Below are 24,827 nucleotides of genomic sequence, written 5' to 3'. Positions count from 1 at the left end.
GCTAGGGTGTTCTGCGGGGTGTAGTGTTCTGAATGGGGTAAAGCAGTTTGAAACAGGATTGAAAGGTTCTATTTCATGTCAAAGGCTCCTACAAAAGCAGCCACGAAATGCAGTTTTTCTTAGCAAGAATTTATAGGATGCAACTCAATCACAATCCCACAATCCTTTGCGCTAACTTGTTTAATTCAGTGTTCAGGCAAAGCTCGTCAGCTTGGAAAGTCGGGAGACATCACTTGATTATAGTGTTTATGTGGTCATTTGTTGCTGGTAAATTTCACTTGAAATACAGCAATGAAAAACCTTTGCAGGATGTAAATAATGAAAGCCAGACATTAAAGTTGTGTGGATATATTAAACATAACCCATGTACACTACAGTCCAGTCCATCATGTGCAGAAGTTAAACATCAAACCTGAAGGACATGACCCACATTTGCTTTTTTATGAATTTGGATAAAAATGTATTTGTGCTCGCTGATAAGCACATACAGTAGATGAAGCATAATGTGGCAAAGAAGCAATGGAAAAATCACTGAATTTGTATGAGTGGTAGTAGCAGTGCTCACTGCCATTGATAGAAGCAGAGAACTGTCTATTAAAAAGTGCTCAGTCAAGTAGCTTGTAGTTATGAATGCAGGGATGACATTGGAAGCATTCAAATAACTCAAAAAGACCCATTTTCACACTCTGAATAGTAGCAGACATGTACTACTTACTTTCTGCCATTTTATCTAAATTTCCAAATTCTCAGTGTAAAATGTACGTACTATATTGTACAGTAGTGCTCACACAAGTTCCCATGAATGAATGAAATGAAATGAAATTTAGACTTTTTCAGTCTATTCTAGATATTGAATGTGTGATGTCTCTGAAAGTACAAAATGTATTAAAGCACAATTAAGGTTTAAGTTTGGCAACAATATCCTTCATTCTGACTCCACTGCATCTCGTTATAAAGGGCATAAAAAAGCATAAAACTTAAAATGTGATTTCTCAGAAAGTTGTACAAGTGGCTTTTAGCAAATCTCATAAACGTTCCTATTATTCTCCTCTTTATCATAAAGTCTACGGAAACGATGAAGTGGATTGTTGGCAGAAATCACTGCGCACCGATCGTCAGCGAGTCTTGAATAACAACACTTTGAAAGTGTTTGTGAAAGTGTTTGAATTTCAGTCATACAGCCAAGTCTGTGTCAGAGAATCAGTATCAAGGAAGTATGTTAGTGTGAACACACACAAAAATCGTGTGTGTGTGTGTGTGTCATTAGGGGGATTATAGCTATAATGGACTGGAGGGGATGGCTGACTGATTCAGATACTCAACAAGATTTATGTCCCTACTCTACAGTAAGTGAGCACAGCTAAGACACACGCATACACACACTCTCTCTCACTCACACACACACAAACACACACAGTCCTTGGCTATCGTTCAGTGCTGTGACACAAATTTTAAAGCACTGGTGTGTGCACTCACTCACAGACAGGCATACAGACAAAACCGCCTTACATTTACACTGCGACATACACACACCACACGTAAAGCTGCTCAAAAAGCAGGTTGTGTGCTTGTAATTTACCAATTCTTTTACTGTTATCACACTCTTAAGACCTTGAAATAGACAAAATGACACAAACACACACACACACAGACACACACACACAGTTTTCTGGCCTTTGTTCACCAGTCAATGCAAAGAGCACTGCGGCGGAACCTATTACCCACACACCACTGCATCTTGGAGAAAAAATGTGTTAAAATACTGGCATCTAATCAATTGACCTCAATTATGAGCCTCAGCCGGTACTCTCACACTCACTCTCACAAACGAAGTTTCTGAGGACAGACAGAGATCTTTAAGATAGAAACTTGGTTCTGCTGTACAGAGCCAGTTATTGCACATGAGACACAGATACTGCGCACAAACATATTCTGTTTCCTCATGAAATAATACATCTTTATTTTGGTGTTTATCCACTATTTATTGAAGGCAAATAACCCAGTTTGGTGTCACAATTTCTGTAAAGAGTAGAGATCATTTTCATTGGAAATACTTTCTACCAAAGAAATAGTCCCTAAGAAATCTGTAGAGGTCTTTGGATTATCCAGGGACAAAGATCCTACAGTTGAACATATTTTAAATGTAATTTTGTGTCAATATTGTGAGCACAAAGTTCCATATACTTCCATTGTTTTGGGAGTTTTCATGATACATGTACTGTATGTTTTTAGTGTGTTTTAATTGCTATACGATTTGAAATGCGGTCTGTGTCTTGGTCGTACTTTAAAGTTATAATCCTTAGGATTTTCATGAAATAAAACTATAGTTTATAGTAATGTCTGGCTTTTGTTGAGCAGTAGCCATTCAATGTATTTAAATTCTGTAATTACCTCACTATAATGTAGTTTTCATTGTTAGTGGCGGAGTCCGCCCTTCCCGTGCGGGTTGAATCACAGGAGATGATGCAGCATGTTTGTAGTTTAATTTCATCAGCTTCACTGTTTACTATTCACTCTCCAAATTGTATCAGAGCTGCATTAAGTTACTGCCAATACAAATCCAACATTTACAACTGCTGCTGCTTCACATTAAAAGCATCCAGCTGGTGAAACACGAGCTGGCTTTTGTTGTGAAGCAGCCACAGGAAACGTATTTTATTCATCACAGAAGTTAGCGCTGACAGCAATTGTTCATCAAAAATGTGCCTAGAAGACAAGTAATTTTCTTCATTTTTTTAAACAGTGGATCCAATTAACCCAACTCTTTTTACTTTGTAAAAGCTGCTATTTTGTGGTGCGAAGCATGAAATCAGGTTGCAGTTGCTCATGGCATGACAAAAAAGGCAAATGGTTGACTGACTTCTTTATTTAAAAAAAAAAAAAACACATGAGTTTGTTTGGCTGCACTGTAAACAAATCCACCAGCTGCTTTTGTGTTTGTGTGCATTTCCCACAGGTGTCACAAAATCCACCAGGACTGAAATCATAAGGTTTATAACTTCAAATGATGGACTAAATGGAACGTGAACATCATCAAACTTTCTTATTTTTCAGGTTTTTATGTATTTGTTCTTAAAACCTTCAGAGGAGTCCACTGCACCAGTCTGTCTTTGTCCAGATGATTTTTTTCTGCACAGTATGTGTGTCGGAAGATTGACAGTTCGATTCCCGGCTCCTCCAGTCCACATGTCGATGTGTCCTTGGGCAAGATACTTAACCCCAAATTGCTCCTGACGGCTGTGCCATCACTGTGTCAATGTGTGTGAATGATTAGATTTCCTTGGTTGGGAGGGTTGGGACCTTGCACGGTAGCCCCTGTTCCCATTCAGCGTATGAATGTGTGTGAATGGGTGAATGTGATTCGTAGTGTAAAAAGCGCTTTGAGTGGTCGGAAGACTAGAAAGGTGCTATGCAAGTACAGTCCATTTACCATATGTGATGTCTTCTTTATGGACTTTGACTAAGACCGAAAATGTGAATGTGAATGAATGTGTAAACGCAAATCAGCAACAACAGTAGTTAGGTTTCCATCCAAATGTATCACAAATTTTAACCAAATTTTCAGAAAATCAGCGAAAGAAAGCAAATTTATGCGCGTTTTCATCCATTACTGTTATGCGAATATTAGGAGTTGGTTCATCAAGATAAGCAGCAGGTGACGCTAATTCTCCAGTCAGGTGCCATTATACACTGCAGAAGAAGAGGGCTCAACAAGATAAACAAGCGCTAGTCAAACATCAGACAGTGAATAATAATGTAGAAAATATAATGGAAATATGATATTTCTGTTTGTTTCAAGTAGTAATTTGTGTTGTGTTAGACTCCTCATCGCTTCTCACTGATCTACTGTTTTCATCTGCTGTTATTTTTCATCTTAGTTTCTTTTTTAATCTTTATTTCAAACTGTCACCACACACAGTATCAAGAGAAAACATCAGAATCACGCTCATGCAGACGAAACATCAGTCATGTGAGCTGAATGTTTGCTACATCAGGAAGGTGTTTCGAATTTTGCTGTTTCCATCAAACCTTTTCTAATGTGATACTTCAAAACACGCATAAAAATATGTTGATGGAAACAGTTGATGAGTCTGTTTAGCTTGCACACATTTTCTTTACAGTCCATTCAGTATAAAAAAAAGTTTACACTTGTTTTGTTCCCCATCTAGTTTTCTTTACATGTTGTAGTGATGTTTGTATTGGTCTTTTGACTTTGTCCTAGATAAGTACGCCACTTGGTCGAAGTACTTCATCAAACTGGTGTTCACACATTATAGAGTCACACACTCAGAGCATTGTCCCCGGCAGAGATTAGTGTCCTGATGGCCAGCATCCAAGAGTAAACTTCATTATATCTGATCAACATGTCCCTGAAAAATGGCAAACAAAGAAACCCTTCCTCTTCACTCATCCTTCCTCTCTTCCTTTCCTTTAGTACTGTTTCTCTCTGTCCCTTTCTCTTTGTTTTCTCTCTCCACCTCCCTTTAGCCCTCCGCTGTATTCCTTCACCTTTCGATTATCCCTGACACAGGCCACATAAATCAAGTGCACTCTCCACCTCTGCGTCCCTCTTGTCCTCCTAATCTCTTTCTCTGCTCCTCTTTCTTTGTCCACACCCCTCCGACCCAGATTGATTTCATTTCTCCCATTTTGTTCTTATCCTCTGACATCCCCTCTTTGTTATCCTCTAGCTCACGCTCACTACACGTTATGAGATATCAGCCAATCTTTTACTTTTTTTCATCATCTGTTTTTTCATCGCTTCCAACACCGTTGGTCCACAAAATGAGAACAAATATTGATTATGCAGAAGATGGCCTGAAGACATAAATTATAAAAGATTGCAGTAGATTGCTCCCGTAAGATTTTTGGAGTCATAAAGCTAAACATTTAAAACAACATCGGACTCTCTCATCCTGCTTTACTGTGTCTTGCCTGCCACATCCCCTGTGTATCTCAGTGTACTCATTTTGTGAGTTTTTTAAAAATGTATTCTACTGAAAGAGAGTTAAATACATGAAGAGCAAGCACACAAACAATTGCCCCTTTTATCTAATTCTCTTCCTTTAAAATAATTTTCTTTCCATCTAGAATGCTTTCATATAAAACATAAAACCAACACATGTTCACCTTTAACCCTCCCTTATAGAGAGAGAAAAAAAACAAAGCAAAGATCACTGTAATAACATCAGTGGCCTCTCATAGTTGCCTTTTAGTTACATCCCTGAAACTCCTCCCTGATAAAAACCACAGAAAGACAACAGAGACAGAACGTGTAACTTTACAGCTTAGACAATTAGTCGACTTGTCAATAAGTCAATCGACAGAAGATCAATCAGCTACTAGTCTGCTGATCACTCAGTCGTTCAAGTCCTTCCTCTTGCCAGATATCCCCTGCAGTCTAAGGATGCGCCACCCTTCGCTGTCCCACATGGTTATGAACTGAATATCTTTGGGTCCTGGACTGTAGGTTGAAGACGTCACACCAAGCTCCAGCAAACTGCAACGAGCACCTCCCATTGTGAAGCTAAAATCCAGCTAAAATGTACTCTTGATTAATCTTGAAAATATCATATCTCTCATAATTACCAGATTAAGATCATGTAATTACAAGAATACTATCTTGCATTATGAGAAAAGGTTAAGGTGGTTATAAATCATCTCTATTTGAGAAGGCAGAGGCATGATGGTGCTACCGGATTTAACTCACATTTATTTCCTCCTTGGTTTGAAACAGTAATATATATTAATGTTTCTGAGTAATGTGGATGAAAGTATTATTATGTCAACATTGCACAGGCATCTAAAATCCTTGGGATTTTTCAGATGGGAAGTCCTGACCTCCTCGAAAAGTTGCTTTTCCTTCTGGAGCAGCTAAAGCGGTACGGTTTAGCAGCATGTAGTCACAATTATGTGATAAGGTCTCCAATTGTTGTTTTGTTTTTTTGGCAAATGGAATTTGCTCTCATGGTACAGTAGGGTTTATAAATTGTTAAAGGTTGCCATTTAGAAAAAAAAACCCTTACATTTCTTTCCAATAATAAAAAATTATCAGGCCACTGAGTGATGAGTGCTGTGCTACGAGTGATATAAAACCATCTAGTCTCTTTACTTTGAAGTGAAATACAACAGATTTTGTGGAACACTAAAAATTGCATTTAGTGGATACAGCTTTAGAAAAATCCTGAGTATGTTAGACAAAGCTGTGGATGAGATAATGAGGCAGAACAAGTTGTGGCATCTGCCACATTTATCATCAATATATGAGTACAGAGATGTTCTCTGTATGTGATCTTGAACTGAAAAGATCTAAATGAGCAGAGGAAGTTGTACGGCCAAGTTTTTTAATTGCCTCTTTCCACCACTCTGTGAATCTAATTCTTACTTCTAAATATCAAAATATTTATCGCAGAAGACATTTTTGTGAGACATCATAACATTGAGGAGGAGATTCAACAGGAAAATTATGAAATAAGGCAGCAGATAATTTGAAGATACCAATGAAAGAAGCTTTAGAAATACAGTGTCATATCTAGTCAAATTCATTAAAAAGTAGTGGTAAAATTAATAAAGACAAGCTTATGCTCATATTCACTCATATTCACTGTGTAGGCTGACATATGTTGTGTTTTTCTGTTGTTGCTATTGTCAGAGCCTCCACCTACGCTGCCACCTGCTCTGTGTTGTCTGCACCCCAGAGGGTCTTGATTTCTAAATTAAGTCCCATGAGGCGGGGGGGTGGGGGATTATTTGCAATGTTCCCTGCACGTTATCTATCATGTTACTTTGTATTTGCATCACTACAGCAGGAAGCACCATCAAGAGCAGAACCATACTGCCGAGTCAACCTTTATCACCATTTCTATTTGCGGTAATGTTTGAACTGGTGATGCAAGTGATTTCGGACAGAAGTTCAGTCACAGTGGGAAACTTACCGAGTTTGGAATTTCACTTTGCCTTTACTTTCCACTATGCAAGTTAAGCTTCTGTATACTGTCTGTATCTGTTGCTGTGTTCATTTTAAAAAAAGTACTGTATATCTCCTGCATAATTTCTTGTGTATCGACCATATTTCTGTATACTGATAGTTGGTATAAAGCCCAATAAAGTCTGGTATTACTAACATGTCTTCTATTATCTCTTGCCTTGCTTTTATCACTGGTGCTGAATGTCCAACATGTCCAAATCAGTGACCCTCATAAGGAGCAGATCACTATAATGCTGATCAGGAAAAAGTCACAAATGACTGAAAAGCGCTGTGTGGCACTAACATCGGTGTAGCATTGTTTTGACTTCATCAGGTCAGAACTGTCACTCACCATAATGTGGGATGATGGCCCAAGCCATGGCTGAGGCGTAAATTCCTCCGATCATCCAGAACATGCAGAGCCAGCTCAGATGCTCTCCTCTCTTCTCACGAGCCAACACCTCCGCAAACCACGAGAATACTATTGGTACCGCTCCACCGATCCTGCAAATATAGTTTGCTGTAATTAGCTATGTATGCCTCAGAAGCCAACCTTCATTTGTCTTACATTAATGTGCACAATGACAAATGTTAATGAACCTGCATTTATGCAGAAAATCATTTGGGAAAAAGTAAAGGAGTTTGTGGTTGCATATTTCTATTTGTCACTGTTAAAGAGATATTATGCATACATATTATGCAGGTTTCTAGGTCTCTATTTTTATTCTGGTGCTCCACTGGAATATCTTTGCATGATTTACAGTTCAAAAAACTTTTTATTTATCTTATATTGGCCTTTTATTCAGCCCCTCAGTTCAGCCTCTGTCTGAAACAGGCGGTTTTAGCTGATGAGCCCACTCTGTTCTGATAAGTCAGTTGCCGGAAGCTTCCGCCAGCTACCAATGCTATATAATAAAAACAATAGTAGTCAGATTTCGCTTCTTTTCCTTTTCTTTACTTGGAATAAACTTCTCATTTACATCAGTTTGAGCCCGAAACTGATCTGAAATATGACGGTGGATGATGTGAATAGCCTGTGAAACAAACTTAGCAACAAAGACTACAGAACAGAAAGCCATTTACGCAATCTGATGTCGTCAAGAAGTAGAGGTAACTTTGCAAACGAAGGGTTCAGAGCAGGCTGAAGCCCTGGCTTTTGACTTGAAACAAGCATTTTTACATATATTCACCAAGTTGTGAAACATCATTACAGGATAGAAATGACAGAAAATCATAAAAAGCATGTTGTGTCCCCTTTAAATTATATTAAATTTGCATATGAATTGTGAATGTGAATCAACTTCAAACAACTCATCATCCCATGTAACAAAATACTGTATGCATACATATGTCCAACAGACATCTTCTAATTATCCAATTAATCATTGGGGATGTTAGATTTCAGCTAATTTAGACAATCAAGAAGGAAAAAAATATGATCTGACCAGTGTGTCCTGTTCCCTAATGCTTGGAACTGAATGTAATTTCTTTTGCTTAGTGAATGTTTTGTCTTGGAAAATGAACTGAAGATATTCAATCATGTCACAAGAAAGATTCCTAAATGAAACAACATTGTTTCATCCTATTTTTAAACAGATATCTTCAGGGAGCAGCAACACCCTCTGCCGCCATCCAACTTAAAATTTGTTTGAGGTAAACATGTTGTCGTCTACTGACCTCAGAAAATGAAAAAGCACCATGCTGTAGCACACAGGATATTGCAAGTGCGTAATTTAATCTTTGATGTATCTTCACTGCTCCTTTCCCTCAAAGGTCCTTGTTACATTATTGCACAGAATCAAAGGTATCCTTTAAGCTTTTGAATAAATGTTTTCATTATAGCGAAATGTCTACAATTGACCCATACTAATACAATTACATAATGTCATGTCATTCTGTTTATCTGATGTGTAGCTGCACTGAACTGGACCACGAGTGAGGTGTCAAGCAGAGTCAGCGGGATCCCATCTGTGTTTGCAGTGACTCTCTCGCTGGTTTGTTTCACAACTCCAAATAAATTATAGAAGAAAAACCAAATGGCAAACTATTAGACAAGTAAGTGAAATGCAGCACAGACTGTCATAAAGTGCTGATGTTATTGAATTCACTATGGAAATATGGAATGAGTCACATAGCTTGAGTTTATTCATCATGACCATTCCTCTCATATCAGCAAAAAAAATCAGCATTGTATTGGACCACAGAGGCTAATAAAAGAAGTGTGAGCAGACCAAGACTCTCCAACTTACATCTGCTCTGTGTTTAAGGATTTATGTTCTTATGTCATTTTACATTTATTTCTATTTAGCTAATGGGGCTCTGGAGCCCGTTCTCAGTATGCATTACCATACAAAACAATATATCATAATGAAATGAAATGTTGAGTTGGGTTTTTGGTTGAGTATTCGGCTTTAGTGTAAAACACAGCTTCTTTATTTCTTGAGTCAACATTATTTTTGTGAGGGATTGCCTCTAGGCATATTTTTCTGTCTGAAAAACAGTGTGTTTAAAATAAAATAAAATTAGTTTCTGCTTGCTGTGTGGTTTCAGCTGCTTTTTTTCTTGTATCACAGATCATGTAGGACATAATGTGACATTATGCGGGACTCGTTTGACAGTATTTGAATATGCTAATGACAAAAACGAAATGTTTTTCCTTAAAGAAATAGTTCAGCATGTTGAGAAATATGTTTATTTGTTTATTTTTTATGTTTATTTGCTTTCTTGTGGCGAATTAGATGAGAAGATTGATACCCACACTCATATCTGTCCATTAAATATGAAGCTGGCAGCCAGTTAGCTTAGCTTAGCATAAAGGCTAGCCTGGCTCTGTCCAAAGGTAACAAAATCCATATACCAGCACATTACATCAACCTCATGGTGAATCCAGGAAATGACTGAACCTGCCTAAGACATACTCTGGTACATAACCCCCTATAAAACCATAACTTGTTATTTTTAGACTTCAGTTTTGGTTTTTTTGTATTTTCTTTGGATGGAGCCGAGCTAGCTCTTTTCCCCTATTTTCAGTATTTATGCTTAGCTAACCTCGTTTGGCAAGGGCTTGGATGTAACAGACGTTACATTTATATGTAAAAGTTCCACATTGCAGGTTTAAGTTGGTAACTTACACCCAAAATATCCATAAGTTAACATAATGTTACATCTCAGCAGGCTCACTTGAGCGGCCAACTGTGATATTTAAATTTCTAATTGCATCCACACACTAAGAGCTAATTCAAATTACACAACACCAACTCATTCAATGCACAAGGCAAAAGGAGAGAGTGAGATCAACCACATTCTTTCTATTTTTTAACAGAAATAAAAAAATATTCATCAATATACTTGAATATAGTTGGCCTAAACTAATCAATGCTCAACCATGGACTTGAATATGGGATTTTCCTTTCTAGAATATCTGCTTGCACCATATTTCAGAATTGTTTGACTTTAGGAAAGAATAGTTCAGGTGAAATATATAAACATATGCTCAGAATTCATATTTTTTAGCATATATTTACAATGACTACAATGTAAATATACAATGAGTTTTTTTTAATAAACATCTTTTCAGCACATATCAAAAAATAAAAAAGTATAACGTACTTTTAATTTAGACACTTAATCTGTGATTTGACAAACTAGCACTTTGAATCTCCTTTCTCTTGTTTCCTATTTGTTGCTCATGGTGGCAAAGTTAATGAGGTGAGAACAATCTTAATGAAACAAGCAGAATCTAGTCAAAGTGGCAGGATCATATCTCTCCCAGACTAAGTTTGTAAAAAAGATGGAAACCCCAATATTCCCTTAGATAACTGTTACACTGTTATATACACTACCACAGCTACAGACTTTATAGATTTGTTTGTTCAGGAAGTTTTTTCCACAATAATACCATTTTCTAGAAGGAGTATGTGCAATCATAAAACTCTTTTACTCCCAACATAAATTTGCATCTGCATAATTGTATGACAATTAAGTGATGGAATAAAAGCTAAAGAAATGTATTACAGTAGAGGCAGATTTTTTCAATTTTAACTAAGATACAGTGAGAGGCTTACTGGTTGCTTACTCGACGGTAATTAAATACAAGTGAGCTGAATGCAAATCAAGTAACATTACAGCCAGAACAGGGTGATTACACTGAGTTTAATAGCTGGACCAGTACTATAATGGTTGTGACTCAGGAGACTCAGGGAACAGGCCGGCACAGTTAAAAGGTTTGAGATGTAGCTGGGGGCCAGCTCCATCTGGGCTTTAAAAGTAAATTTAAAAAATCAGTCTTAAAACTAACTGACAACCAACAAAGATGCTAAAATGGCTGTGATGTGCTCCTGTTTTTTGGCACCTGTTAAAATTCTGATGTCTGTATTTTGAAGTAGAAAAAGTTGTTTTTACTACAGACAGAGAAAAGCAAGTTACAATAATCAAAACACGCTGAGATGAAGGTACAAATAACAGTTTCCACATTTATGGCATATAGTTATGGCTTGATCTTTGAGATTCTCCTAAGTTGATAGAAACAGGACTGCAAAATTGAATTAATATGACCAATGACACTGAGGTTGCTGTCAAATAAAACACTGAGATTTCTATACTGCTGAGTGATATGGTGGGAGTAAGACGCAAGTTTGTCTGGAATTTTAGGGTTAGCAACATCAGCACTGATTAAAAGGATCTCAGTTTATTGAGGGTATATTTGTAAAAATTAACAGCCATACATTTTTGGCTGTCCTCAAGGAAGTTTAAAAGGGAGACAGTCTAATTACAATTGTTGGCGTTGCAGCTAAAATAAATTTGGGTATCGTCAGCATAAAGGTGGAAACTGATGTTGTTCGCTCTTAAAAGATGTCCTTTAAAGGAGAATTGGGCCAAGCACAGAACCCTGAGGAACCCCACAATGCAGCTTTGAACTAGAGGACCAGTACTCACCATAATCAACATATAATAATAATAATAATAATAATAATAATAAAGTTTATTAATTTAACACTTAAAAAAAAAATAAATGGAAAACAGCTTAACATAAAACCATAAAAAGTCTTTGAGGTAGGACATAAATTATGCGTGTTCCAGATAATTTACAATACATTTGCCTCAGAAGCTTGACATTTGAACTCAGTGTGACCTTTGTATGAGCAGGGATGTCAGATCACTGAGATGGGAGGGCATGTCATTTCCCAAGGATGTGGGCAGTCAAGCAGACCACACCAGCACTAAAATGCACAGATGTTCATTTACTGTGCTCAGCTCATTTCTGCAAACGTTTCTGTTTTCCTTTGTCCCCCCCATCCCCACCCCCAACTCAGGGGATGAGAATGGGCTGGTGCCAGGCAGTTAGAATACCCTCTTGTCATGTCTTTGACTTTGGAGGAGGGGAGATGGCAGAGGAACCGGTGGGAGGACAGATCAGGCCAGAGAGGGAAAAGTCCTCAGAGGGGCTTCAGTCTCTCAACAACATGGAAGAGGACAGGATATAAAGTAGAAGAATATTCAACAGAAGAGGAAAGACGACAAGAAGGGGAAGATTTAAGTAAACTCACCCAAAGCCAGACACCATGCGGCAGAGGAGGAACATGCTGTAGCCTTGGACAAATGAGGAGAGGAAAGCGAAGAAGCCGTTGACAGACATGGATATCAGCAGGCACTGTTTACGGCCCACCTTGTCTGACAGGCCGCCCCAAAAAAACGCTCCGAACATCATCCCCAGATACACGATGCTACCTGGAGAAAGAAAGGCAGGCAAGGGGATAAAGGGAGGCAGTAAAAGATGTAAATGATCATGAACATCTGGACTCAAATGTTTATTCATTAAACTGCTGAGTGAATAAAAAACAGATATTACTCTTTTAAAAGAGAGACAGTTGAATGTGCACCAACAGTTATTCACAGGTGTATACCCCCATAAACACAGCGTTCAAATTCCAGCAAAAATCAAGAGATCCAGACAGCTGGACTCTCTCTGCACCAAACTTGACTCACTTACATTTACACTTACATTTAAAGGCCAGGTTTTTGAGCCAATACTGATATCAATTTATGAGAGTTTGAAACAATCAGACGGCATATTGGCTGAAAATGATTTTGTAATATACACGCATTCATAACCATTTTTTTCACAAATATCCCTTAAGTTTGGTTGTTATATTAAAAGAAATGTGATTTTACAGTTGAAGAATAAATGCTCTCTCATGGACAAAGTTTAGAAATTACCTCAAACAAATCTATTGTGTTTCTATACTGCAATTTATTGTTATTTATTAGATCACCTAAACAATATGCTGATACTGATGTACTATATCTGTGATAATAGATAAACTAATTTTGGGCTCTGCTTAGATTCAAGAGTTTATGTGTTGAAGTTTTCCCATTTTGACAAGGATGAACCACTGAAACATGTCTGCACAGGTGCCTGTTTAAAACAACCCTTAGTTCAAAATACAGATATACAATAGATGGATAAAATACTGATTTATTTAGACACATATGGAGCAATTCTTAACTTTTATATTTTGCATTCTTAACATTTGTAAGTCCACATATCTTGGATGAAGTAAAAGCATTGCTGTATTGACCTCTTTGGGTTTAAAGGTATAAGTCTGTTGAACCAAATACATGATCACAGCTAGATGTGGTCAGAGGGACTTTTGTACTTGAGCCGACACCCACTGCTGCACAATATCGCCAACTATTTTCAATGGAAAGTAGCTAAAGCCGGCTGGAAATGTCGCTGGATGTTGGTAGATGATGTCAGAAGCTAATTTGCATCTGTGTGGTGACATTGTGTGATGTTTTACTGTACGAAAATGAAGTCAAGCTAAACTTGATTGACTTTAATTAGCTTCATGATTAGCTATTATTATTATAGCTGCTATCATCTCATCAATATGTAGCAATCTACTGTGAATCTACATAATTTCAAAAACTTTTTTATGAAAGCTGTCATATAAACTGGAACATTTTGAATAGACACAGCAATAAACTCTAGTAAGAAATTCTTTATTGTGTGAAAAACTATGTTCTATTGTCAAGTTAAATCAACCATCGGAGATTAGAAACTGGTCGTTAACACTGGTTAACATATTCACAGCTCATTTTTGTTTCTGTCTGGCTGATGATTGGTCGTCTCAACTTGCTGCTGCTCTCACCCACTCACTCAACACAGTCAATCCAGATAATGAGCGAGGATGAGAGCACACTAACTAGGGAATATTATCAACTCCCTTCAAAGAGGACGAGCTAAGGTCAGTGCAAAAAGTTAGATGAAAAATAAATCACTAAAGGGGTCTTAAACGTTGCTAAATTGGCAACACTGTAGTTCACCATTAGCTGGCAGCACAAGCAAGAGTATTTGCCTGGGTGCAGTTACTCTTTAAATCTTAAAAACTTTGCTGTCCTATTAGATTTAAAAGTTGTGTTGGAGATTTCAAAGTGAATTTAAAAGTGGTGGTATCCTCCAAATGTCTACATTTCTACACAATTAAACTGGTGCAGCATATAGTAGCAAGGACATTGCTACATGCTGAGTCAATGTTACTGTAGAGAGGCATCAACTATATTATACATAAATGAAATACATTACACCATATTATCTGTTACACTGTTAGATTGGTGATAGCTGTGGCATTGCAGATGTCAGTCCTGTAGTAGTGCATTGGTCTTGGACACACACACACAGTTGTGCACACAGCTGCTAAACATCATCTAAAGCATAAAGTGCATCAGTGGAGTAACAGAACTCAGACTGAAACTGGTTGTGTTATTTCCCAGCTATCAACAGAACACTGAGAGGTCACATAAAATGTGGGTCTATATAAATAGCAGAGCTGCGGCCAGCTGCATAAAAATAGATCTAGTCTTTGACTTAAATATAACATTAAATTAGACTTGCTATAGACACTTAAATGTACCTGTTGCATAAAGCTTTTCTATGAGTGACTAATGTAAGACTGACTTAAATATCCTGTTGTGCAAAAATGGTGGATGCAACAACGACACTTTGCAGCGGAAGATCGATACATTTTACACCTGCTGAAAACCTGTGTCTGCTGAAGGAATACAATGCAAGCAACACCAAGTATGGGAGAAAATAACTGAAAAGGTAACCAGCATAAATCCAATGGTCGTTAGAAAGATGTTCAGAAACGTTTTAAGAATATGGTACAAAAATCCAAAGAAGAAATCTGGAAACTAAAAAGTGAATGGGGGAGGACCCCCCCTCCTCTTTTTTATGGCAAAAACGATCAATATACGTGAGTCTTTGTGCCCTCTGACTGATGTTCTAACAGATTGTTGTTGCCATAGCAAAGCTCTTGCCTCAGGGGGAGAGCTGGTTAACTTTCCTATTTCAAGTTAAGCCAGTCTTAATATTTATGCAACAGATAGGCTTAATTAGCCTAGTCTAACCTGACAATCGAAAGCCAAAATTAGTCTTAAACTAAGTTGAGCGAGGAAACAACACTGTAGATCAACTCGACTGTGTTTTCACTGGACTGAACGTACTGTATAGTATTCAATTTCCCAATTCTAATTATGATAGTAAACATGTCTGGGTTTAAATGAGCTCCACAGTTCACACGGCAGGCTGACATTTTGGTACCACGTTACATGATAAAACTTATATTTAGAGGGATTAACAGCTGCTGTTAGATTACTCACTGTGCTCAAGCTATAATGTGTTTAAATGAGAGATGTGTTTGTATTTAATTTATCTGTTATGTCTATAAACTAAATATCTCTTGCAGAATACGGAAGATCTGACTTCAGTTTATTTCTGTCTTACAGAAATGAGTCTGTCTGGTGACAGATATTTCTGGAAGTGACTTTGGGGAAACAGAGCAGTATTTGACCTCGCAGCCCTGCTTTTACAGTCCAGGCATTTGTCTCTTACTGCGGTTTGTCTGCAGGAAGTCGGGGTCATTTCTCTTCCTGTCCCCACCAACATGCAGCATAAAGAAAAGATGGTGGGGGTGGTGGAGAGGGGTGGGGTAGGGGGTTGTCAGGCCAGTAAATAATCCACTTTACTCTCTATGTGCTAATGAAAATGCTAATGTGCTTAGAGGGGGAGTTGCGAATGTTTGACGAGTCAGCGGCAAAAAGAACGCCGACAGAGGAAAGGAAGCCTTCTCTTTTTTTTCTTTCTCTTTTTTTTTTTTTCTCTCCCTCGCTGTGTTTGAGGTGACGGGACAGATACGCTGAAAGTAGAGGGTCTTATCAAGCTGCGCAGACATGATGCTGAGAGCTAGTGATTCATTACAGGTGACAGCCACTGGATCTATCTATGCACTGCTGCGGCGGAGAAGGCTCTCCTATAGGCAGCAGGATATAAAGAGCAAGCTACACTACGTCTGGCTCACAAATATCAAACTGAATATCAAAAACGCGGCATTCTGCACAAACTGGTGACATCTTTTGATCAGTGTAGCTGCTCATAAACAATGCATCTGAATGCATAAACCCGCGAAGATGCTATATCTAGTAACGCCAGCTCATTTGTTTTATGGCTCCCCTTCACACTGGGTTTGTATGTGTAATAAAGGGGAGGGTGGTTGTGGTGATAGGGCATCCGAGACGCACTATGATTCTCTCTAAGATTGGGTTCGTGATTTCCTGCAGGGTTCAAACTCAGGTCAGACCTTAAAACCTCCACTTACCTCAAGATTGCAGCACTTTTATGTAAATTAGAGGGGGTCAGTTAAAAGTAGTGGAACACAGGGACAATAGATGTGTTTAAGTATTTGGCCTCATTCAGGGAACCACACTATCAACTGAATATCTAATGTCCACCACTAAAATTTAAAAGAATACTTTGACACACAGGTTTTGTACCTGCTATCAACCTCACACTGATTAGTCATTTAATAGCTTGAGTAATATCAGACAATGACTAAACCTAAGTTTAATGTTGTAAGATGTACGTCGTATGATTCTAATAAAACATAAAAAGTATAAAATTAAAGATTTTCTTCTCACTACAAGGCTTTGGACTTTGCACACAAGTCTTTTAAGAGTGCCGTACAGTATGAGGATATGATTCATCTGAAAAAACAAAACGTTTGTCTCTTTCAGCTCCAACTGATAGACATCCGTGACATCGTGTTCACTCAGGCTGCGTAATGAAAGCAGCACGTCAGCAGCAGCTTCAGTCCTCCATCATTGTCTACACGGGTTGCATTTTGCCACAGTACAGCTTTGTGGTCACGCACATTATGGATGCCCTTAGAGCCCCAAAATAATTACTGCATGCTGTTAAACAGTGGACAAGAGGACTTTGACCGTAAAAAGACACTTTGTGTCAGGTTACATGCGTAGAGCAGCTTTATTGATTGATAAAATAGAAGTGTATCTGTTCCATCAGATGTGCATGAAACAATTGAAAATTTAAACTGAAATGCCTCCTGTGTAGACAGCATGTAACACACTGTTTGTTAAAGGTTCACCTAAATTATGAAAAACATACATAGCCCTATCGGTATCTAATCATACAGAACACTTTTGTTTTATTTGGTTGGGTTTTTAGATATACAGTACATCTCTGCTGCGAACTATTCAGAAGAAAGAAAACAAAGAAAGAAAACTTTTGACAATGAAGTCTGGATTATAAGGACACTGTTTCTAAAACGGCCACTAAATGGTAGATGCCACTAAATCCTACAGACTGCACCTTCAAATGTCTCAACAGCTACATGAACTTATTTGCATTATCATCAAGAGCATGTTAGCATGTTAGCAAAGTTGCTAGCAAGGCTGTAGAGTCTTAGGGCATTTTCAAACCTATAGTTTGTTTGCTCTGGTCGGAATCAGTGGATGAGTAGGTAAACTTGCTTGGTTTGGTTTCTTCTCATACAGGGAAAAATCCAAGCAAACCAAAATGCTTCACTACAAGCTTTGTGAGAAGGTTTCTCTGCTCATCAGTCATGTTTCTGGGACTAGAGCAAAAATATTAACACAGGAAGAAGGTCCTGAAGAAGACTATCTGCCAGACATCAAAAATGCAACACACTTTGCTGCACTAGTCCAGTACGGACTTGGTAGGATCTTGATTCATCCCACCATGCAAAGCAAACCTGGCTATGGGAGCCGTTTGTGCTCAGACTTGCCCAAACAAACTGCACCGAGGGGGAAAAGATCATACCTGTGGATTAACAAGAACAGGTATGAAAACACCCTTAGACTTGTTTAAATGCTGTGAGCACCACAAATGAAATTCCTCTCACTGCCATTATATTGCTGTGGCTGCAGAAATGGCTACTTCAAAATCAGGAAAAATGAAATCGTGGCTAAATCCTACTAGAGGTTAGTAAGAAAATGTGTTATTCACAATTCAAAAGACATAAGCCTTAAAACGCACCAAAATCTGTCCAGCAGAAACAATGTGGTTATAAACTATGACATAGCCAATGTCAGTAAAGTTGTACTTAGCACACCAGACTTATACTACTAATCTTTTTCTTAAGCAACAGCTCCCAGCGGACAGTGTCTATGCTCTTTTTTATGGTACACTGTGCAGCTTTTCTTTGCATCCAGAGGGATTATTTCAGATGACTCTTAAATTGTCTACAGCAGTCTCCACACATGCTGCTTTTATATATATATATATATATATACATATATATATATATATATATATAGTAATTAGCTCTTACATGTAAGTGTAATTCTCTCTTGACACCTTTCTGCTCTGTTTTCTCTCCTCGCAGCAGCGCAGTGTCTTGGCATGGATGAGAGGAGAACGCGGGCAGACAGACAGACAGCAGTCAGTCGAATGAAGCGCTAATTTCCTCGGTGGGAACATTCAGGACATTATGTGAGAGCTTGAGGATTTCAACAGATGAGGGGATTCCCAGAGGAGCGAGTGTGATTGACAGGTGGGTTACAGCAGGGAATGAGACGGTGGCGGCGGGGAAGGGAGGGGAGTGTAGACCCCTGGGAGCAAAACACATTCCTCTGGTATTAATTACATAAACACCAAACAAATCAGCAGGTGTTCACTCAAAATACTCGGCACTTCTATTTCATCTAAGTTCATCTGATGTACATGTCTTCAGTATACTGTTAGAACAAGTTATTACAACTAACATAACATCTTCAGATCAAGTAAGAGTCACCTGATCTGTGCACACAGCCTGAAAATTTGCACCACGTAGAGCTCCATCCAGATTAAAGGGGACATATTATGCTTTTTGTCATTTTCTGTCATTTATATACTGTTTAACATGGTCAAAGGTGCAAAACTTGAGGTGAACATATGTAAAAATGCTCCCTGCAAGTCAAAAGCCAGGGTTTTAACGTTGCCTTTGCATCTCCTACTCATAGTTACAACAAAAATGTTTTAACCCACTCAGCTGATTTCCAGAGAAGTTTTGATTCACCACCATCATCCTGCTCCTTTTGTTCTCGTCGTTCAGTCTAATCATGAACAAGGAACAGGATTCATGTTCCTCCTTGAAACACACAACAGCTGAATCATCCAGGTTTTAGTGTGAATCCACACTGAATTGTGAACTCTTTGCCTGGACAGTGAATGTGTGATTGGATGCTGTGGTGGTGCTTTGTTGTGAGGGAGAAAGAGAAGAGAGGAAGGAATTAAGAGGTGGTAGCAAATATTGGATTCTTTAATTAGTTAATTATCACTGCTTAGTCCTGCTGTCAATGGTGTTTTGATCACTAACGTAACCACAACAACAAAGCAAGTTTGACCTTAAACAGATTGGCATCAGTTGCACAAAGCTCCACCTTGAGGTCTACACTCTACGCTACACCTGCAGCACGGCTTCACCTGAGCAAGCGCACGTTTTACTGAACATCCTCAAAATGCTAACTGTGGTGCAGGAAAACACCCGCAGACAAACGAACGCCATATGTGGTGGGAGAGAGAGAGAGAGAGAGAGAGAGAGAGAGAAGGGAGGGGAGGGCATTGACAGGAGGCGTATGGAAGCAGCGCTCTCCCTCTCTTTCTCTTTCTCTGGGGAGGTACGTGAGCCAGTCTACCATGGCTAAACTGCAGTGAAGCACAATGCTGCAGAGATTAACTCCAGCCCATATCTTCAGATCGCCTGCATGGCTATGAGACACAGAGAGAGTGTCAGAGAGGGATTACAGCAGGAGGGTAACGGAGAGGACAGACAAGAGCAGGGAGGAAAAAAAAAAAAAAAACTGGAACATCCCAAATCTGGATGGCATCTCACCTTTTATTTCATACTAAAGAGAAGCTGTTTGGGGGGGAAAGACCCGGGATTTGGGGTAGATTAGAGGGAGAAATGCCAATAATGCATGAAAATGAATGAATGAATAAGATCTTTTGGAGGAAATTGAGACGTATCATACGATAGAAATGTAAAAGGCAAAATTCCTTTTTAAATTTTTGCAGTGGTACAATTATGAAGCTATTGGTTCATTTTATTCTGTATAGGTAACACTTTCTATTACAGCAATGCTTAATTAACCAGTGAATCATGTTTTGGTTGCTATTAAGTTTGCTAATATGCTGATTAATAAAAGGTGATTAGTCACCATTTATGAGGAAAAATAAGATAATTTTGCACTTCACTGAAAAAAAAAACTATATGACTGAATTTACAGTAAATATTTTACACTTTACAATTATATGGTGATTATAAAGAAAAGTACAAATGAGAACTATGAAACATGGGACATTAATGGTGGCAAATTAAAATATTCTGGTTGGCTATGGGAATATAAGATAAATCTATACAAAGCTGCTCATCATGTTTATTATTAAATAAAAGGTAGATTTCCCTTCCCAGTTTGCCTTTTTCATGAATATAAACATATTATTTAAAATGCTGTACATTATTTCTATTTAATAATAAAATATCCACATATTTCTCCAAACAACTTCAGATTAAAGGGGTCTATATGCTTCAGACAAAGTGCTTGCCAGATTGTTGTACAGCATATGAGAGGGGGAGGGGATTTTAAGTTATCAGCTTCATGTGGCCTACAACTTAATATTTTGGTAGGATGATAAAGCATCTTTTACTTCCACTGTACATCCTGTTAGTGCTGTTAGTGTGCTGTACTGTTCTGGCCTGAAAGATGTGCAACACCTCATAATCGAAAACCTGGTAAACTTGAAAGTTCAGTATATTTAAAAGTCCGAACCCATATGAATCATAACCATAGACTGTATGTAAAAATGGACAACATGTCACCACTTCCTGACAAAATGCAAAATGAAGCTAAAATATCGCAGTTAGGGAAGCTGCCATCTTGCGTTTGTGATGTCACTTGCAACAGGAGTCTGTCCAGTAGAGTCACTTGACTGACAGCTGCACACCGAGAGTTGAGTGATGGAGCCACGACGGAAACATAAACCTGCCGAATCGAGTAACGGTAACTAGCTAGCTACAGCCTTAAACACTTTAACACTAAACTAACAACAGACATTCTGTAAAACATTTGCCTCCTACAAAGGAAAATATAGGTTAGCATCTTACTTCAGCAGCTGCGGTGACTCTGCTCTTTTGCCATATCTGACGGACACTCGTCTAAAACACTCTCAATTTCCTCCAAATACTCCATTGACTCAGCAGCACATGGCCGGACAACACCTGTGCACAATCAATATCTATTTTTGAGCATGTTGTTGATGTAATGCTCCAGCTAAAATAAATCTTATCTACCACTCTTCTACTTTATATATTCTGGTAATAAAGATGTGTTTTAAGGTTTCCTTATTACCTTGTTATTTAATTCAGCTGATTGTGTTTCTGTGCACATATACTGCACCTAAATGATTAGCAATACAATTTGCAGAGGGAAACATCTAATGTGAATGAATTATGCATTCATTATATTTGTACTAATTGGCCTCTTAATGCTCTAAACAGTCATGCAGGGTAATTCAAGCTCAAGATTGTGCTGTAACCACTGGATAATATCTGTATTATATTCTGTATTCTATTATTTCTCTCTGTTTTTTTAGTCTCCTGCCAGATGTCCACTTACTGACCACTTTAAAAGTCACTGACCTTCATAGAGAAACTACGATGAAAATGCCAATCAGTATCATCATGTAGGGCTTACTCCTCTGCACAAGGGAGCATGTATACACATCCTTTATTCACACGGTGTGCGTGAGTGAGTTGGTAAAATGACTCATTCTTTCTATTCTCTCCCTCCTGTCTCCCACTGAGAGATGAGTCAGAGTACGGGTGAAATCTGGGTGAATAATAAACCACCCTGCTCCCAACAAACAATGTTAGCGTGCTCTTTTTGCTTTTAAAACCACACAATCATATTGTAAAAAGACACAAAAAAGCAGGTTGTTTTCTTTTAATCTTTGTATAGGAATGATAAGTGACTAATGCTCTCATTTAACACTGAACGTAGACAGTATATCGTAAAAAATGGCCGATGCTGTGCAACTATTTTTTGCAGTTATTAGTAAGAGAAATAATGAAGTCACACACAACACACACTCAAACATACAAATGCATCAGGGTCACACAAACACAGTTTTTCCCTGGTGTGGGAGAGATCCATCTAGCTTAACACACCTCCTACACATGTATCCAAATACCTGGTGCCATGACAACGCACTGGCAGCTCCTAAAGCAATGAGATTACTGTTGAAAATGTCACCCACCACTACTCCATGTACCACCCTGCATGTCATAAACAACACAAATCATTAGCAGGTGGTGAGCAGGAAAACCAAGCCAGTCTGTAGACTTCATGTGTTTTACTTCCATCTAACTACATCAATCAGAAGTCCTTTCTGCGCCTGCAAGGTTGACTTTCAGTTGAATTCATGGTTTTTGCGACTAGCTCCAGATGAATTGCAAATGGCACGCTGTACCTTTCCAAAATCAGGAGTTCTCACTGTGCGAGTGACACTGACTGTGTGACAGATACACTATTTATGGATGTGAATCCATATCACAGCCAATTCACATACAGATTCAGAACATGTCTGATGAAGTGAAGTGCTTTAAGCTCTCACTCAGTAGATCAATATACAAGCTGACTCTAACCTGCAGGTCAGAGTTCATCTTTGTTCAACTTTGACCAGCAGATCAGTCGACCAGTAGAAACACTGCTGCACTGTGTTTAGAAATGCAGAAGTCACCATTTTCAGTACATTATTGCCCTACCAGACTACAAGCTGTAGCATCATAAATGTGACATCGCACCCTTTTTCAGAGCTGAGTGCAGGGAAATTTATCTTGTTAATTCAAATGTTGCTAAGCTCTTGATTGGCGCAAAGAAATAAAACATCATGTCACTTCAAATGGGCCTTGCCCACTCCAAACTAGTGAGAAAATCAAGGACAAAAAATGTGAAAGGGACCCTATCGGTCACAGTAAGAAGCTGATTCAGAAAATATGTTATGTTTTTGAAGGATAGTTTACTACCAGGCTGAAAAGTAATGTTTTCACTGCCATGGTTGAGAGTTTCAAGTCAGTTTCACGTCTGAATACACCAAGCATCACTGATGGGTGTGTTTGGGTGTGGTGTTGCACCTGTAACCACACCCAACAGTGATGTCATGGTGTACTGACATACCTTAGAGTACACTTCTGCATCACTGCAGCAAGGTAAGAAGTTACTAAACCACTGGAGCTGAGCAAAGACAAGATTATTAAGGGGTGTTAAGTTACTCTTTAGGCTTCTGTGTTTTATCCCTCCTCCACAAATGTGATTCCCTGTCTGGTGGTAGAGGGGTGTCAGTATGAATAGGGGGAATATATTAATATAGATATTGAAGAGTTTGACAATGACAAAACAAATTGAATGTGCTTATTTTCTTATCTTAACATCTTGAAATTGATTTGAAAGGAAGGGTTTTTTCCACTAGTCCTTACCAAGCCATCCGGCACCAGAATTGGGGACACACATGTCTGTCTCAGCACTGGGCAGGACGAAGCCCACTACGAACACCTCAACGCCGTCCGACATGAGCGCCAGCCCAAGTACAAAGAACAGCTGCCACTGGAATCTCCCGTGGCCGCACTCCTGCATGATCAGCTCGTACTGTTGGGCCAGCTCCTCCTCATCTGCCTGTCTCTCATTTTCCAGCTCCTTGCGGCTCTTTAGGCTGTCAGAGACCGGCTGGCCCAGAGCCACTTTTCCGTCCCCCAGCTTCCCGTCATTATATGCGGGCACGCCTTGGTACTCCCCCTCATAGATCTCATCTTCGTCATCGTGGCCCTCTGTGGCATCACTGGAGGCCCCGTCGTCGTCATTGGCTGCGTTGTCAGCATAACGACAGTCTTGCTGAGTGTAAGAATTGTAGTTGTCCTCCTCTTCATCCTCGTTCTGGAAGCGATTGTAGCTGCGATGCGATGAGTATTCATCTGAGGCACGATCAACAGCTTTGCTGAAATTTTTGGCAGCTTGCCTCTTGGCTTCTTTAGCGATGTCCTTGGCACCTTTTGCCAAGGAAGTCCTGTTGTTATGAGTTTCATCCATCGTGGCAAATAGATAACTGGCACTAAATGTCTTTTAATTCAACTCTACAAAGCTTGTTTCACCAGATCAAACAGATGTAAGCTACCTTTTTTATTCTTTCTATTCCCAGTCAAAGCAAGACTTAAGGCAGTTTTAGTTCAAACAGCCAAGTGCAGAAAGGTCAGTCAGCTGCCAGGACACTAATAATTAAGTAATGATCTCTAATTCCATTGGATGGGAGCAGCCAGACAGTGCTGAAATGGAGACAGTTGATCTCAAATTGGAAAGCTCCTCAGCCCTGTCAGAGCTCAGTAGAAGAGACCGTCAGCCTGTGGGGACAGAGAGAGAGAAAAGCAAGTTTAGCTTGATTAAAAGCTGTCTGTCACAAAGACTTGACTGCAGTATTTCTTAGCTCAGTGGAAGGAACTGCAAAAGAACATTT

At 38.8% G+C, this 24,827-nt stretch overlaps 1 protein-coding gene across 1 annotated transcript in view; it reads right to left on the bottom strand.

Moving 5' to 3' along the window:
• LOC122968833 (synaptic vesicle glycoprotein 2C-like) overlaps positions 1 to 24,827 on the bottom strand; it is a 55,677-nt gene that overhangs the window by 9,989 nt on the left and 20,861 nt on the right. The window contains exons 2-4 of the mRNA XM_044334330.1: positions 23,800 to 24,714; positions 12,514 to 12,694; positions 7,320 to 7,471 (exon numbers count right to left, since the gene is read on the bottom strand). Of these exons, the coding sequence (XP_044190265.1) occupies positions 7,320 to 7,471; positions 12,514 to 12,694; positions 23,800 to 24,406 (940 nt within the window). The 5' untranslated portion in view covers positions 24,407 to 24,714. The remainder of the gene's footprint in view (positions 1 to 7,319; positions 7,472 to 12,513; positions 12,695 to 23,799; positions 24,715 to 24,827) is intronic.

The sequence above is a fragment of the Thunnus albacares genome, chromosome 18 (genome assembly GCF_914725855.1).
Source record: "Thunnus albacares chromosome 18, fThuAlb1.1, whole genome shotgun sequence".
Lineage (NCBI taxonomy): Eukaryota > Metazoa > Chordata > Actinopteri > Scombriformes > Scombridae > Thunnus > Thunnus albacares.
The sequence above is the reverse complement of the archived record's forward strand: the minus strand, read 5'-3'. Positions and strand labels throughout refer to the sequence as shown.